This window comes from Clytia hemisphaerica, unplaced genomic scaffold (assembly GCF_902728285.1).
Source record: "Clytia hemisphaerica strain Z4C2 unplaced genomic scaffold, Clytia hemisphaerica genome assembly, whole genome shotgun sequence".
Classification (NCBI taxonomy): domain Eukaryota; kingdom Metazoa; phylum Cnidaria; class Hydrozoa; order Leptothecata; family Clytiidae; genus Clytia; species Clytia hemisphaerica.
In genome coordinates, this window is record NW_027104077.1 from 34,239 (window position 1) to 51,605 (window position 17,367).

A 17,367-nucleotide genomic window follows, 5' to 3' on the forward strand; every position below is an offset into this window, starting at 1 on the left:
AGAACTTGATACCGTTTTTCTGACCAAATGTTTCACAGTGGGAGAGCATCATCTGAAGTTGACTAAGACACGGACTGAGCAGGATGATGTCATCAGCATATACAATAATTGCTGAGTGGAAGTCATTTGGAAGAAACGTACCAACTTTCAATCGCTTAATTGATTCAAGAAGTCCCTCGGTGTAGACGTTATATAGATACGGTGAGAGTATACTGCCTTGTCTAATGCCTTGTGATAGGTGGAATGATTCAGAGTTGTGTGTTGCATAGTGAATCAAGGCTGAGCCGTTGAGATAGAGTTTGATAAGAAAAGCCAAAACGATGCCTGGTATGTTTTTTAGAGAAAGTTTCTGGAATAATGAAAGCCAGCTGCAGCAGTCAAAGGCTTTCTCTGCGTCGAGACTGCATATGTAAACGGGGGAGTCCTGGTTGTTGTAGAATTGAACGGTGTCGAGAAGGATGGCCTCTGCATGGAGAGTGGACGAGTTGGCTGTGAAACCGAATTGCGAGGCGTTGTTGCTCTTTAAGCTGGGACATTTTTCAATTATAATCAGTTCAAGAATTTTGGTGATAATGGGAATCAGGCTGATGCCCCGATAGTTGTTAGGATCTTTCAACGATTTTTTATAAGATTTTGCTAAGGGTATGATGATGGATGAGCTCAGGCATGGTGGTAACTCATCTGATTGAAAGATGTTGTTTGCAAGACGTGTGAGGTGAGTGATAAAGGTGGGAGAAATCGCAGAAATGAAGTGCTCGGATCTCAAGCTGAACGGGTCTCTGGCTTTACCGCTTTTTAGTTTATTCAAAGCAGTCAGTGTTTCAGATTCTGTAACGTAAAAGTTTGAGCTGTTGGTGTCTAACGAGTCTAAGAGACGGCGGAGTTCCTGGTTTGAGAGGGTGTTATCAAATCCGTCAACCCTAGGAGTATTTAGAACGTGATCGAAGTGGTCTTTGAATTCTCGGGAGATGTCAATGCTGTCAGTTTTTCCGTTTATTGTGTACTGTTTTTGAGAGCTACCTTTCAGTTTCTGAATTTGTTTCCAATAAGATTTAGGTTTTATGTTTTTTATCTTCTCAACATTAATGAAGTGGTCTACGGTAGATTGATGCTTTGCGTGTTTAACTAAGGATCTGAATCTTTTACGTGCAAATAAGTATCTATTGTATGTCAAGCTTGAAGGGTCTTTCGTAAAGTTGTCGGTTCGCCATTGGTTGAAGGTTTGTTGAAGAATTTTACGGGCTGAGGTCAAATCGCTGTTCCACCATGACTTAACAGGAAAACGGTAGGATTTCTTCTCCATCGTGGAGTAGGCTTCTGCAGCGCATCGGCCGAGGGTTTCATGTAGGTGGTCCAACTTGAGCTTGGACGTTTTCCTGGGATTGACCAACAAGTGACTCCATTACTTTTTTGTTGTACATGTCAGTAAAGAGTTTATTCTTCCAGATATAATTTGGGACAAACTTGCTGTTGAAGGAATCATCCGGGCTGGGGCAGATTTCTGGTGTAACGACTGGGATGGAGAGCGACATTACGACTGGTAGGTGGTCACCAGTGTTGGTAGGTTCTGGAGCAAGGACACCAGTGTGTTGAAGATGGTCAATCAGGGAAGGTTGGATTAGGACGTGGTCAATATATGATGAGTTGGGTAAGGAGAGATGGTGGTATGTGTAGCACGGGCCGTCGCCGTGTGTTATGTCTATTGGTTTAAGATTGTTTTCAGTAATGAATTTGGACAAGTGCACTGTGAGCGCATTTGGTGCTGCAGATCTAGATGAGTTGTGGACTGCAGGGCAGCTTTGAAAATCACCGATGACGATGGGTTCTGCTGAGGAGTTGAATTGATTAATGATGCCAGTGATGCACGACAGTTGAGAATTGTATGTGTCTATACAGTCTGAGTTTTTATTGAGGGATTGAAGATATACACCGACAATGACTAAATGGTTACCTTGATGAATAGTTTTTATTGTGGTTGTGAAGTCTTCTTGTAAGAGTGTAATAGTGTTGGTGAATTTATCTTTGCGGAGGAGAAGTGCGTTGCCTCCAAAGGGTCGACCTTTAGTGTGTTGCTTTGCTGGGGTGAAAATGACGTGAAATTCATTTCTATACTCATTTAAAAGGTGTTCTTCTGATTGAGTAAGCCAGAGTTCACAAAGGAATATACAATCGTATGATCTGGCAAGACTATTGATATATACAGAGTTTCCTTTGAAACCAAAGCAATTCAATGCAGTAAAGTTTACGTTTTTAGAAGAAGCCATTGTTTCTTGGATGGCGGTTGTGGATTGATTCATCCCATTGGTCATATCTATTGAATTGGTCTCTGCTGTGAGGGGGTGATGAGGAACGGTGATCATATGAAGCATTGTTTCGGTTACGTGGGAATCTGTATGGTTTCACAATTAAACCTTTAAGCCAGCGGTTAGGTTCAAAAGCTCTGTCCCTGTCTTGAACAGAAATGTCTACACGAAATGACTGATTGTGATTGTTAGCATGGTTGAGTTCAATGCCTAAGACGTTTAAATTGGTTTCTTCTTGAATAGTTGATTTGGCATCATCGGTAGTGAGAGATAAATCGAAGCCACCCACAAAGAGAGAGTATGGTTGGGTAGGGCCGGCGACCTTTGTTTTGTTAGAGTTTTTGACACCATATACAATAATTGTCTTGTTAACTTTCTTCTGAGGAAGACCTTTGGAATCTTTGTTATCTTTGTCGATATTGGTACGGAGGATATCACTGTATGATGAGGTGTCCCGATTAGCTGATGAAATGGTACGATTAGAAGTAGGTGGAGGATTATTGTTGGTTGGAGGTTCTACGACGTTTGAAGGTTGAGAAGGAGGTGGCTCATGTTCTACTGGTATGGTGTTGGGATCAGATAGGCATGTTGGGCATTGTTTAGGTTCACGTAGGATGACTTCGTCTAGTTTCCTCTCGATGGTGCTCAATCGAGTTTTGAGGTCAGAGTTCTCTCAGTAAGGAGTTTATTATTGGTTTGGATAACCTCGTTGAGTTTCTGAAGCAGGAGTTGGCTGTCATTCGAATCCAAGTTGAGAAGCGATTTGGGAGATGTGGCAGATGAAGGATTTTTGAGGATATCAGATGCTAGTCTGACGATTTTGTTTTCTAGAACTGAGTAACCCAGATTATAAATGTCAGTAGCGGAGAGGGTTGGATTCCGTCTCTCCTTCAAAAGAGATTTGGCTGAGGCATCTACAGGAAAGTTGAATCCGTGCTGGGCAAGAGGTGTTGATGAGTCAGAGTGAAATGGTCAATGAAGTAGTCCAACATTTGCTCTCTGAAAATAGTAAGAGTTTTTATCGGTATCTTGCTGAGACGATTGATGCAGTCTTGTCTTGGATATGTGTAGATAGTTTGTAAGTTTTGGATGAAGGCAGTTGAGGGTCCGATATTGTCTTCAGTGATTGTTTTCATGATATTTTCAATGAACTCGATCCTGTTGTTCGTTGGATCATCAGGCAGAAGCGGCTAAATCCTGACAATGCGGAAACTTTAAATTTTTATTTTTTGGCGTCTTCGATGTAGGGCCAGGGTTTCTAGTAACGGCTTGTCACTGTGCCGGGTGCATACTCGGCGCCTTGGGCCCCGCAGGGTTGCTAGTAACGGCTCGAATTTCAGTCAGGTTAAAAAAGGGGTACTTTTACCCATATTATAATAACATTACCCCCGTATTTTGCCAGTTTGGTATAAAATGTTATGAATTGCGTGGTTTTGCTGTGCGGCGATGGCTCAAGGGATAGAGCGCTGGCTTCCGAATCCGAAGGTCTTTCTTTGGTGGTGGTTCGAATCCCACTCGGTGCGAAAATTAGACTGGTCGAAATTGATGAACAAATGATTGACAGGTATGAAAACTCAGTCAGAAATGAGAAACTAAGTCTCAGAAACTAGAAAATAGAAAAGGAGATCGAGAGATAGGGAGTGGAAAATAGATCCGCATTGTCAGGATTTAGCCGCACTTTCATCAGGCGGAGCGTCCGCCATCTTGTAATGTCTAATTTCCGATTTATAGTGTCTAATTCATAATTTATATAACTTAATTCCTAATTTTATAATGTCTAATTTCCGATTTATAGTGTCTAATTCATAATTTATAATGTCAATTTTCCGATTTACAGTGTCTAATTCATAATTTATAATGTCTAATTTATAATTTATAATGTCTAATTTATAATTTATAATGTCTAATTTCCGATTTATAGTGTCTAATTCATAATTTATAATGTCTAAATTCATTATTTTTATTGTCTAATTCTTAATTTATAATGTCTAATAATTGATTCATAATCTAATTCATAACATGTCTAATTCGTAATTTATAATGTCTAATTTTTTTTTTTGATGTCTAATTTTTTATTATGGTCTAAATTAATAATCAAGACAAGTAAAATAATTCATCAAGACACATAAATAAAAGTTATTTGTCTTGATGAATTATTTTACTTGTCTTGATATCCCATATTCTTGAAACGAAAGTGACGTCATTTTAATGAAAAATCCTCCGCTCTGATTGGCTTAACAATAATTAATTCGCGGGCTTTTCAACGTGTTTGAGACAAATCAGAAAATCAAGATGGCGAGTGGTAATAATGTCAATGATATTTCCAGTATCACTAACAGGCTTCTAAGGAGCCCAGAATTCAATGAAGCCCTCCGAAGGGCTGTTAGTAATCAGACACCAGTACCAGCACACCAATCGCCTGGACTCTACCATGCATATAATCCCACAAGAGGAGCAGGATCAGCAGCAGCAGAGGCTAGTGCTACTACTGCTAGTGATAGTAGTAGTACTGGACAGTTACATCAAAATGCCTTGAAAATGTCAATATGAAAATTGCGTAATCAGAGAACGTATGTCTCGCTCATTATAAAAAGGCTGGACAGTTACATCAATATGCCTTCTTACCTGTCTTTAAAAATATAAATAAAAGTAATCACGAAAAAGGACGCGAAAAAAAAAGACATAAGTGTGAGAACAGAGTAATCAAACTCGTTAGAAAAAGTACCATTAGAAGTCATAAAAAATCAACCTGAATAAATGCAATCGGAATTCCAGAGAACTTCATAATTCCCCAAACAACATTACATTACTATGTCAAACTCCCATTACATAAATTTTACAATTACGTCAGAGTAGACTACACTCGCCACCAAAGAGGTTTATTTGGAAAGGGTAATTACATTTTAATGTTCGCTTCTTTTTTAAAGATTGGCCGGGTTGGAAAAGTATGAATTTCTTTGTACATATTTTACCTACCCCAAATATTTAGGAGGCTGAGTTTTAAACGAATTGTCAAGTTGAAACAAACGATAAATGTATCAAATTTGGTCTGTTTTATTTACCCCCTGGTGACTTAACAAAAGAGACTTAACTCGATGTTACAATCCAATTATTGAAAGTTTGTCTCGGCCTTTTCATAATGAGCGAGACATACGTTCTCTGATTACGCAATTTTCATATTGACATTTTCGAGGCATTTTGATGTAACTGCTGGAGCTGGTAGACATTCCGAAGAATCAAGAAGAGTAGGGGGTAGAAGAAGCAGAAAAAATCGACAATCTTCGGCTTCAACAAAGCCGCCTTATACAGTCAGGCACATCCTGGCAAATGAACGGGGTATTTTTCACTTGCGACCATTGGCAAATGAACGGGGTCGAAAACGAAAGTGACGTAATAGCGCCGTATACCCAGTTTAATTGAACCGGGTTGGAAATATTTTGCTTCATTTCAAAGAACTGCATAGATGAAATTTTTTTTCCATGGGTCAATTTTGTCTTCGAAGATTGAAGAAACTTTTAACGAAAAAATAAAGTTCCCGGTTTTCTTCCTTTTTTCCCTTTTTCAGTTTGAAGTTCATTTTTATTCATTTTCACGCTTTTAGCCTGAGACGTCCTATCTCATTTACACTGGGTGACGAATACCCCATGCAAATGCTCACCCCGTTCATTTGCCAGGATGTGCCTGACTGTTATAGGCTAAAGGAAGTGATTCTACTTCCATGTCGCCGCTCCAACATTGTTAGGAGTCCTTTAAAGGCTCAATTAGTTCAAGCAGGTAAAATTTGCTATATATATCTTTTACCAATACCCAGACGATCTCAATCGAACGCAATCGAATCTCAATCGAACGTCAAAATTCTGGGTAATATTCGATTGTTGTTCCACTCGACTGGTTTGATCGTCGATTCCGCTTGATTGAGATCGTCTGGCTTTATTCTTGCAGCTTCTCAACATCCAAGCTCTCAAAACATCACAAGCCGAATGAAAATACTTTCAATTTCCCGTAGAAATTATGCGATGAACAATCCGGGGGGGGGGTCAATGAATCAATGATAGAATGCTTAAAGGACCCTGCCAACGCACCGGACTTAACGAACACCGGACACGCAAAAGTCCGGTGTAAAATGAGAATTTTTTTACCACCGGACAATCTCTACACCGGACTTAAGGAAGTTGGATGTCCGGTGTTGGAGAAGGATATTTTTTTCCACCGGACATGACCAGTCCGGTACTATCATCGACTTATTGCGTCCGGTGTAACGAAAAGATACTTTTTGCCACCGGACAAATACACCGGACAGTCCAGTGCGTTGGCAGGGTCCTATGCTTAATCGAACGCAATCGAACATCAATCGAACGCAATCGAATATCAATTGAATCTGAAAATTACAGTTATATTCAATTGAGATTCGATTGCGTCTGACAATCGAATTTCAATCGGTCGATTGCGTTGATTTGGTTCATGACTGGTTCGATCGTCAATTCCGTTCGATTGAGATCGTCTGGCAATACAATTTCACATTAAGAATCTGAGTTGGTTGGTTGGTTGGTCGGTCAATTAAGAAAATTTATTTGTCAGAAAATTGAGAGGGGGTTTATCTTAAAAAATCCTGCATATACTAATAAAAATAGACAATATGAATGACAAATTTCATTAAAAAACACCAATACACATTTCCTGTGTAATTCGCAAAACAGATGTGCGCGCATTACCTATTTTGTTGCTCTCCTGGTGAACAAATCTGTTTCTGCCTGGGTTTCCTTAGGGAAAGTTTTTTTTTTTTTTTTAACTTAACCAGACAGTACTAATCGATAAATTCAATTATCGAAGTAATCGATGATGATTGAAATAATCGAACGACCACTTTATCGATTAACAATCGAATGTCGAGTACCAAAATTAAAAAAAAAATTGTGAGTATTCAATCACTTTCTTAACAACCCTTTGAAGACTTGATAACCGTTCGAGTACTTTGATTGTTATTAATTACTTTCGATAACTTTGACCAGAGGAATGTAAAAAGATGGAAAAACAGCTTCTTGAAAACAATGGAAAAACGGCTCATCATATACCAGGTCTCTTGCCCTTAAGGGAGTTTATATCGAGTAAATAGGTTTCTTTTGTTGTTGCTATAAAAAATCTGCATAATTAGCGTGTTGTGACAAAATTCTTTTGTTTCAAGCCTGATTATGCGCAAACTTTTAGGGCTTATATTTTGAATACAAAATACCTATACGAAAAGGTACCTATATCATCTCGCTCAGAATTTCCTAGTGATTCTACTGGTATAACCGCATCATGACCGCATCATAATATGGAAAGCTAGAGTTCGAGAAAATTATAACTTCATCTTGATTTACTTGACTTCTGACAGTTTTACAAGAACCAATTTAATATCATTGCTTTAAGAATTTCTATTACTATACATTGGTAAAAATATTGCTCCTTATTTTTAAAGATTGAACTAGTAATCGGCAAAAAAGGAAAAACAAATTTTCATTTTTATCGTCAAATCATGTAGAAACCGTCCAATTTGTATGGCGAGCTGTCTTTTCTGGACTTTCATTTAATGACTTAGGTCATTAAACGTTTTTACAATAGAATTTTCAATAGAAGTGATTGTTGAACTTTGAGTAATCAGAAAAACTGTTTTTCCATCTCTTTACATTCCTCTGCTTTGACAACTTTGATAACCAATAATTTTCATAATGTATAATGAAAATTTGAAAAAATTCCATATATGTCAATAAAAGCTGGAGAAAATTAGAAAAAAAAATTAATATTATTAATAATGTAAAAATAATAATTAAACGTGTATTTTTTAGGACTGAAGAATTTGAGCTTTCCATTCTACTTGTGTCTTTTTTTGCAGCTTAATTTCAGGTGGCCGTGAGCCAGCACACATCGCATGTCAAAACAAAAAATTAGAATTGAAAAAATATTAGATTTTTCTTCTCTTGCAAACACAACAACACGGTTAGGTGAAATAAACAATGGCGGCTTTGTTTTTATGAAAGCTATGGGTTCTCTTTTCGCTGTTTCTCAATTTTTCTGACAGTTAATAACATAATTCAATGCACATATGGGACCCTGAGCCTGAGCTTTTATTTTAGCCAGTTTAGTTTTGTTGATTTCGTTCTCTTTATGTATGTTGTTTGTACACAACATACACAACACTAATTTGATAACACCAATTTTGGACTAACACCAATAAGGCTAATGATTCACAAGATTTCAGCCTAAAATTTGCAAAATATGAATTTTTAGCCAAAAACACTTGCAACTTCTAAGAACATTGCAAAAGTCTGCAGAATGCTCCTTCAAGTACGATATTCTTATAAAAAGTGTATTAGGATGTATATGGATTCAATATTAGAGGATTGTCAAACAATAGAGAGCCATTTACCATTTAGTCAACAATTCATGTCAAACAAGTAGCATTTCCAAACTAGTGGGTATTTGATCATCTCACTTGTTTGACAGGTCATTTGTGCAACACTGTTGATTTAACCTTTGGTTGGTTTACCCCACAAATGTTTGTAAAATCACAAAAAAGTTCTATGAAATTACTTTATTTATTGTTTACACATAACTTGTGGTAAATTTTGGACTAGCGGTTCGAAGAAAAATAAAAATAAAATTGACATATTTAGTTTATATATGTTTAGTTTTTTCTGATTTTTGTCTGCAAAGGTTCTCTAAAAGATGGCTGAAGTAATTTTTCTCAGATAATTTTTGTTTGCCGTAAAGCAAGTTTTGATTATGAGGAATTAACCTCAGAGAAAGCACAATGTTTGCAAACTGTGCTTGTCTTGCAAAATCACTGAGACAGGTTTTAGAGATTCATAGATGTTTTTTTGCTGGGATGGATCTTCCAAGAAAAATGTTTGAGTCAAGAGTCTATTGTTCCTTTCCATCTGTTGGGTCATGGAACAGGCCTCAGAACCATATAAAAAAATAGACTCTATAATAATCAATTCTTACAATTATCTTTATAGGACTGGTATACAATCAGGTCCAGCTGCGAAGGGACCTTAGTGTCAATGGGGTGTATGATATTCTCTTGGAACTTTTCAAGGATCATTTGAATGATATTAATGAGCATCCAAAGTGAGTAAATTTGAAAACAGTAATGGATGCAAAATATGTAAAACATTTTCAGTTTTGATAAAAATGACACACTTCCTATTTACATCAGAGCTCCGAATCTGCTTCTAGGTCCCCCCTGAGTTTTAGGTCCCCTCACTTTTCAGTAAGGTTCAGGTCCCAGCAAAGAAAAATAATTTGGCACCAAATTATTTCGATTCTCAACTTCAGTTGAGCTAGAATCTGAGAATGTCTGTGTGTGTGTCTGTGTGTCTGTGTGTCTGTCACCAAAACTTTGGGGCAGGCTGGAGACTTCAAAAATGGTCCGATTGGGCTGAAATTTTGCACACTTGATCCTTGGGCAAATCCCTGGGGGTGTTTTTTTCATTTTTTCAAAATTTTAATTTTTGGGGCCTGGGGACGAGTTTTTCGTTAAAACGAGGCTAAAACTTTGGGGCAGGCTGGAGACTTCAAAAATGGTCCGATTTGGCTGAAATTTTGCACACTTGATCCTTGGGCAAATCCCTGGGTTTTTTTTTTCATTTTTTCAAAATTTTAATTTTTGGGGCCTGGGGACGAGTTTTTCGCCAAAACGAGGCTAAAACTTTGGGGCAGGCTGGAGACTTCAAAAATGGTCCGATTGGGCTGAATTCTCAACTTCAGTTGAGCTAGAATCTGAGAATGTCTGTGTGTGTGTGTGTCTGTGTGTCTGTCACCAAAACTTTGGGGCAGGCTGGAGACTTCAAAAATGGTCCGATTGGGCTGAAATTTTGCACACTTGATCCTTGGGCAAATCCCTGGGGGTGTTTTTTTCATTTTTTCAAAATTTTAATTTTTGGGGCCTGGGGACGAGTTTTTCGTTAAAACGAGGCTAAAACTTTGGGGCAGGCTGGAGACTTCAAAAATGGTCCGATTTGGCTGAAATTTTGCACACTTGATCCTTGGGCAAATCCCTGGGGGTTTTTTTTTCATTTTTTCAAAATTTTAATTTTTGGGGCCTGGGGACGAGTTTTTCGCCAAAACGAGGCTAAAACTTTGGGGCAGGCTGGAGACTTCAAAAATGGTCCGATTGGGCTGAAATTTTGCACACTTGATCCTTGGGCAAATCCGTGGGGGTATTTTTTAATTTTTTCAAAATTTTATTTTTGGGGCCTGGGGACGAGTTTTTCGCCAAAACGAGGCTAAAACTTTGGGGCAGGCTGGAGACTTCAAAATTGGTCCGATTTGGCTGAAATTTTGCACACTTGATCCTTGGGTAAATCCCTGGGGGTGTTTTTTTTCATTTTTTCAAAATTTTAATTTTTGGGGCCTGGGGACGAGTTTTTCGCCAAAACGAGGCTAAAACCCAAAATGCTATAATTTTTTTTAAGCCATTAAGTTTACAATTGAGCCTACGAATGATTTCAACGATACTGAAGTTGAGCCAGTGCGGTTAGCACGTTCGACAGTTTTAATATGTTATATATTTTTAAATATTCTTTCTTTTTGTGGTGTGTGCAGGTGTGTGTACCACTATATGTCCATAGTACCACCCCTCTCAAGTGCAGATAAAAATAAAAAAGTAGAATATTTAAAAACAGAACATTAAAACCAACCAAAAAAATATTTTTATAATTTCTTAATTTAGGGGAACTCAACAAATTTGTCATTTTCATTTTTTTCCTGATTTTTGGTAATATTAAGTATAAAAATGACAAAAAGTATTTAATTCTGATCTCTCGAATAAAAATCATGAAAAATCTCTCTTAACTTCAGTTAAAAATGTGTTAAAAAATCACCCCCTTTTTTAAAAAAAAAGATTGTCTTCTCTTTGGATTTATGACGTCACAGTATTCAGAAAATAGAACAAATTCAGTTATGACTGCAGTATGTTATCAGAGTTCTGTTTTAAATAAGAAATAAATACATAGAAAAGGATTCCTGGTAAATTGTGGGTGATTTAGCTGAATAACAATAAACAATCCAACAAGAAACACAAAAATTTAGTCACAAACCCTCTACTGAAAGGCATGTCTTCACTGATTTCTAGCCTGAGAAGATAAGCATCTTCGGCTTTCTGAATACAGATACACGTCATAAAACAGCTGAAAGTCTTTTTTATTTGATAAATAATTTCATTTTTGTAGAGGGGAGCCTCTTTTTAAAAGCTCATTAAACAAATTTTTAGAGTGAAAGGAGAGTTGCAACCTTGAAATCTTGAAAATTATCATTAAAACAAACCATCAAACCATCAAGATAGAAACGAAAAAATCCAAAATTTGTTGAGTTCCCCTTTAATTATTGTGATTAGCCCCCAGAACTTTAGTGCAGCCCTTCAGGTCCCCCCACTTTTTAAGGCCCCCTCTGAGTTTAGAAAATGAGACAGCTCTCACCCACTTTTAGGCCGATTTTAAATTTACACCCCCCCCCAAAAAAAAATAAGTGGGGGGGGGCAGAGCCATGCATTTAGAGAAGTGAGGGGCTTGATTATATATAACCCTTTTTTAAAGCATTTTGTCTATTTGGGTTGACTAGAGTTTAGTGACAATACAAGGGGATGATTTTTAATTTTTAACTTTATAGATTATTTTTTTATTTTTGTTCTGTTCAGCCCATTCCTAAAAATGTTTTGAATTGAGAAATTACTTAAAAGTGTAAAATTAAACCTTGATCATACACGTTTTTGTAAGAAACAACTTTATAAGAAACTGGAGGCTGAAAATAAGGAAATATTAAGGAATTAACCATAAGATTTCAAATTAAAAAAAAAAACAGAAAGAAATTTTCTTTTTTGAATCAATAAAACTAGCGAAATACTAAAAACACAAGAACATCTTTTAAAATGGTTGCAAAACAAAAATTAGAAGTAAAAATAAGGAAAATAAGGAACAAATTAAGGAGCTGTGAGCCTCAGGCTTTTTTAGAAGATAAGGGACTTCAGTCTCAACCCCATCAGACTAAGGTTCTTTTTAAAATAAACAATGGGTAGTCCAGAAATTTCATCCCATCTCTAGTTTTATTTTCTTTTTTTCAAATTGAAAAAAATTCAGCATATCAGGAAAGGCAAAAAAAATTTCTTCAATTTAACATAAAGAAAGTTTTATGTATTCTGTAGGTTAGAAATTCAGAAAATAATATGTTTTAAGAAAGATGCTGAATTTTTCCCTTTTCTATTTTTGGATCATTAGATTCGCCCCTTTTTGTAAATTTGTGGACTTTTGGAACAGGCTTGAGGCTTTAAAAAAGTACCAGGGTAATTTGGTGATAATTTTTGATTTTTTTAAAGGTTCCACATTCTTACTGGCATTGGCCAGAATTTGGTCACACCAAGAACAACAGGACCATTGGATGCAGCAAATATCCATGCTGTATTTGGCCAAAAAATTGTTTGGCTTATACCAGTAAAACGCCTAGTAAGTTATTTTGGACTAATAAAACTACAGAGAATTATTTGCCAACAAAGATGCATTTTTTTCACTGGATGCGCTAAATCCACCTAAAAACATAGTGCAGAGGGTTTTCTACCCATGCCCTGAGAGTCTCCCCTATTGATTTTCAAAAAAATGTTTTGATAAAAAGACATCCAAATCATGTCAATGTCCAAGGACAAAAATGTTAATTTTGACAAGAAGAAAAAAGGTCCTATAAATTAACCAATGCTTTTTTTGGGATCAGCTCATTAGTTTTTTCTGATTTTTTACACAATGATGCAAAATGGCAACACCCAAAATGTGGTAGATCCTGATTTTAAAGGAAAAAATTTGAGGCAAATTTGGGCCAATACTGTACGTGCCTAAAAAGTTTTTCTGACTTTGTCCAAAGTTCTGTCATCACTTTTTTCTGATTTTTGGCAGAAAGATGGTGAAGTGGTTTTCCCTGGAACATTTTTGTTTGTCGGAAATTCCCTCCAACCATTTACATTTAAGGAATAATCAGATGAAAAATGAAATTTGACCCACAGCTAGTCCTGAGTAAAACCTTCAAATTTTTGCACGGACAAACTTTCCAAAACTAAAATATTTCAATTTGAAATCTGAGAATTTTGAACGTTACATGGTATTGTTTTTCAGCAAAACTTCAAAATTTCAAAGTGGCATATCTCAGCCATTGAACTTTTGTTTGCGAAAAGATTTTTTTGAGGTTTGAGTCAGGGGAAGCTGTATATTCATTTTTCAACTGATTTAAGCTTTCTCAGGATCGGCTGATTATTCTTTTATGATTTTTGGCACAATGATGCAGAATAACAATGTCCAATATGTGAATGATCCAAAAGATTTTGGGGCAAATTCCGGCAAATGCCTAAAAATAGGGTTTCTGGACTAAGTGCAAAATTGCTTCATTTGTTTTTTCTGATTTTTGGCAGAAAGAAAGATGACAAGATTCTCTGACAGAATGCTGAAGTAATTTTCCCAGGAAAATTTTTGTTCATAAAATACAACTTTTCGTATTTTGGGAAATTCACCTTTACCACTTCACAATTTTCATTAGATAAGCTTTATTTTTCCAGTCTGAATTGTTGTACAATTATTGAAATTTTTTTCCTTTTTCATCTGATGTTGAATCCATTTAAGTAACTATGTTGCTTGTTGAAAATGCTCCAAACCCCACACAAACCGGCCTTCATCGGCACCAATGACATGGCTTTTTCTTAATTAAAAGAATTTTTCAGATTTTAATATTGAATTTGACCAACACAATAGTTTATACTTGACCAAAAGCTTTTTTTAAGAAAGTTAAGTATTGGGAGGGACCCACCATGGTTCGACAGGAAAATTTTTAGATTTTACCCTCAGATTGTCTTTTTTTAAAGTAAAGGAACAATCTTGTATTTGAAAAACAATGTTATGCTTCTTTGAAAAATCTTAATCAACCCCACCCTTATTCCCAACATTTTCCCTTTTTATCCATAAATCTGACCCCTCCCCTATTTTTCTCTTTTTTGGAAGTTTAAATCCCCCTTTATGGAGGGGGGGGGGCTCGCACTATGAAGCTGCCAAACTACATAATACTTTCAAATATATTTTCATAGCGTATATGTGAAGAATTTGATGAGTTGTGTCTTTCCGACGGTGAATACTCTGGTGGCAGTGGAGTTGGTGGCAGTGGAGCTGGTGGTGGTAGCAGTGGAGTTGGTCGTGGTGAATACTCTGGTGGCAGTGGAGCTGGTGGTGGTGAATACTCTGGTGGCAGTGGAGCTGGTGGTGGTGAATACTCTGGTGGCAGTGGAGCTGGTCGTGGTGAATACTCTGGTGGCAGTGGAGCTGGTGGTGGTGAATACTCTGGTGGTGGTGAATACTCTGGTGGCAGTGGAGCTGGTGGTGGTGAATACTCTGGTGATCGTGAACATTCTACTAAACCAACCACAGAGGAAATGTTCGACACGTTGTAAGACATGTTTCCTGCTCTTGATGCACTAAAAATCATGAGTACAATGAACAAACACAAAAACTTTGATGACACAGTAGATGCGCTTAATACCTTTTCACTTGATCCATCTTCAGTCTCAACGGGTGCAGAAGTAATTACCATATATACACAACAAGTAACGACCAAAGATGAGCTTCTCACAGTGAAAAGGGAAAATCTCTGGAAGGACGCAATGAGGTTTTATAAGATTGCTTCTGCTCGTAAGTCAATGCTATTCAACAAATTCCGTGTGGACTTTGATGGGGAAGTTGGAGTTGATGCTGGCTCTCTTTCAATAGAGTTTTTTACAAAATTCTTTGAACAAGCACGTTCAGAACTGTTTGAAATGGTCCCAAGTGGCATTTATCTTATTCCAAAGCGATCTGGTGGAAATTTGACATCATTTAAAATATTTGGGATGGCTATGGCTCACAGTTTGATGCATGGTGGGCCACCATTTCCTTATCTCCACCTGTGGTGCTATTTGATGCTTTTAGATAAAAGCGATGATGAAATTGCAGCTTGTCTATTTGAAAGTTATGAAAACCTCATTCCTTTAAATGCTGGCTCATCAACTGTTATCCAATTCTTAAATAAGTTATCTATTTGTAAATCGAATGATGAAATCCAAGCAATATTAGATTCCGCAGAAGGACCTGCGTTTGAACAAATAATAAATTCGTCCCAATGGGACATAAATGTTGAAGTAAATATCAATAACATCGAAACATTGAAGTCGATCATTTTATGGGAGGAATTGGTCACAAAAAGAGAAAAGCAAATCAAGGCTATGAGGGAAGGCATGGAGATCTTAGGATTTCTCCCATTCTTACAAAATTACGAGTACCTCTTAAGAGAGTTTTTTGTCGGAAACACGAAAGAACTGACACCAGAAGTTTTATCACAAATCATACTTTGGGATGACGCAGAAAACCCAGATCACCCAGCATATCCGACGCTACATCAATGAAGCCAATGTGGGTACTCTTACATCTCTCCTAAAGTTTATTACCAGTCATGCCATCATCACAAACTTAACAGATTTTAAGATTTCACTTAAACTTGCAGATAACAAATTCACACTTCTAGACGCAGATTCCTGTTTCCAGAGACTGATATTGCCCGTAGTGCACGATTCGTACGAACAATTCAAAAAAGATGCCGATACTACACTGCGACATGGAAGTGAAGGCTATGGGAACATGTAATTTTACATTCCATTGTATTGACTCAATCGTTAAATCAAAGTGTAGAGCCCTTTTGTTCATAAACACGTTTATATTTATAACTAGTTAACTTTGTATTCGTTGCTCGCGATACCATGGTTATCTTTTTCGAACATAATTTTTTTGAAAAAAGGTATTAAACTTTCAGTCTTCTTTTGTTTTTGCTTTTGTTTTTAGAGGTTAAACAAATCACCTTTCTATGGTACACACTCGGAAAAGGGTGCAACCTCTTTTTTTGTTTATTTTAAATTTTTATCTTGAAGATTTCTGTAGATAAAAAAAGAAAACCACAGTTTTTATAAATAAGGCAAGGGACAAGGGGAGTGCATCAAGTTGATTTTGTTCAATCATAAACCAAAAATAGACTGAGAATTGTACTGTGGTTTTATTCATTTGTTGCAAACCAAAGAACCGAACAACCCACTCCCATCAGGGGGGGCAAGCAGTTAGTACAGAACACTATGTGTACTAACTGATTTTTGGAAAAATCTGTACCCCACCACCACCCCCTGTCACTTAGTACACCGTGTACTAACTGTCTTTGACCTTGCTCAATATATATACCACCCCCCAAAATAAGGATCCGTCTCTCTACGGTGCATTCCAGGTGAATTTCACACCCCAGGGAGGTTTTATGAGGTGTATTTTTACGTTTTTACCTGTCTTTACCAGGTTTTTACCACTAACTACTTTCAAACAAATAAAAATATAACAAATTATGGAGTAGGTCAACCGCAGTGGGGGGAAAAATTCTCGTTTTGAAAACAGTTAATACACCTTTTTTCTTCCAAAATTTTGTATACACCACCCCTTTCGGCAGTTAGTACACAGGTGTACTAACTGTATTTTGCAAATTTGAAAATGTACACCACCCCTTTTAACAAATTATGGAGTAGGTCAACCGCAGTGGGGGGAAAAATTCTCGTTTTGAAAACAATTAATACACCTTTTTTCGTCCAAAATTCTGTATACACCACCCCTTTTGGCAGTTAGTACACTGGTGTACTAACTGCATTTTGAAAATTTGAAAAATGGACCCACCACGGTACTAAGTGTCATGGGTGTCGTGTACTAACTGCTTGCCCCCCCCCTGCTCCCATGAACTGAATCAGACTTTTATTATATCAGTTTATAATTATATGTATATAGAAAAAAGAAAGATGTAGTTTTATGTTTATTTTTATGCATGGTTTATCCACTTTATATACAAGAACCAAATTGATGGTATACTAGTTTGTTTGTAGTTTGTTTCCTTCGCCTACACGCTGTTTTTTATAAGAATATAACTTCTATAAGAATATCCGGGTGAGATTTCGGAGTTAGAACAATAGAATAATGCTCACCCTCAGCCAAAGTACACTATTCTT

At 36.9% G+C, this 17,367-nt stretch overlaps 1 protein-coding gene across 1 annotated transcript; it reads left to right on the top strand.

Moving 5' to 3' along the window:
- The first annotated feature begins 4,589 nt into the window (after positions 1-4,589).
- LOC136812642 (uncharacterized) lies at positions 4,590-14,762 on the top strand. The gene is made up of 4 exons (XM_067069169.1): positions 4,590-6,077; positions 9,302-9,413; positions 12,655-12,781; positions 14,398-14,762. Exons 1-4 carry the CDS (start codon positions 5,948-5,950, stop codon positions 14,755-14,757), a joined length of 729 nt encoding a protein of 242 aa, XP_066925270.1. The 5' UTR covers positions 4,590-5,947; the 3' UTR covers positions 14,758-14,762.
- The last annotated feature ends 2,605 nt before the right edge of the window (positions 14,763-17,367 follow it).

Coding starts and splice junctions, on each gene's coding strand:
- LOC136812642 (XM_067069169.1), top strand. CDS start 5,948: ATGCAAATGCTCACCCCGTTCATTTGCCAGGATGTGCCTGACTGTTAT. Junction 6,078..9,301: donor GGCTCAATTAGTTCAAGCAG/GTAAAATTTGCT, acceptor TTATCTTTATAG/GACTGGTATACAATCAGGTC. Junction 12,782..14,397: donor TTATACCAGTAAAACGCCTA/GTAAGTTATTTT, acceptor ATATTTTCATAG/CGTATATGTGAAGAATTTGA.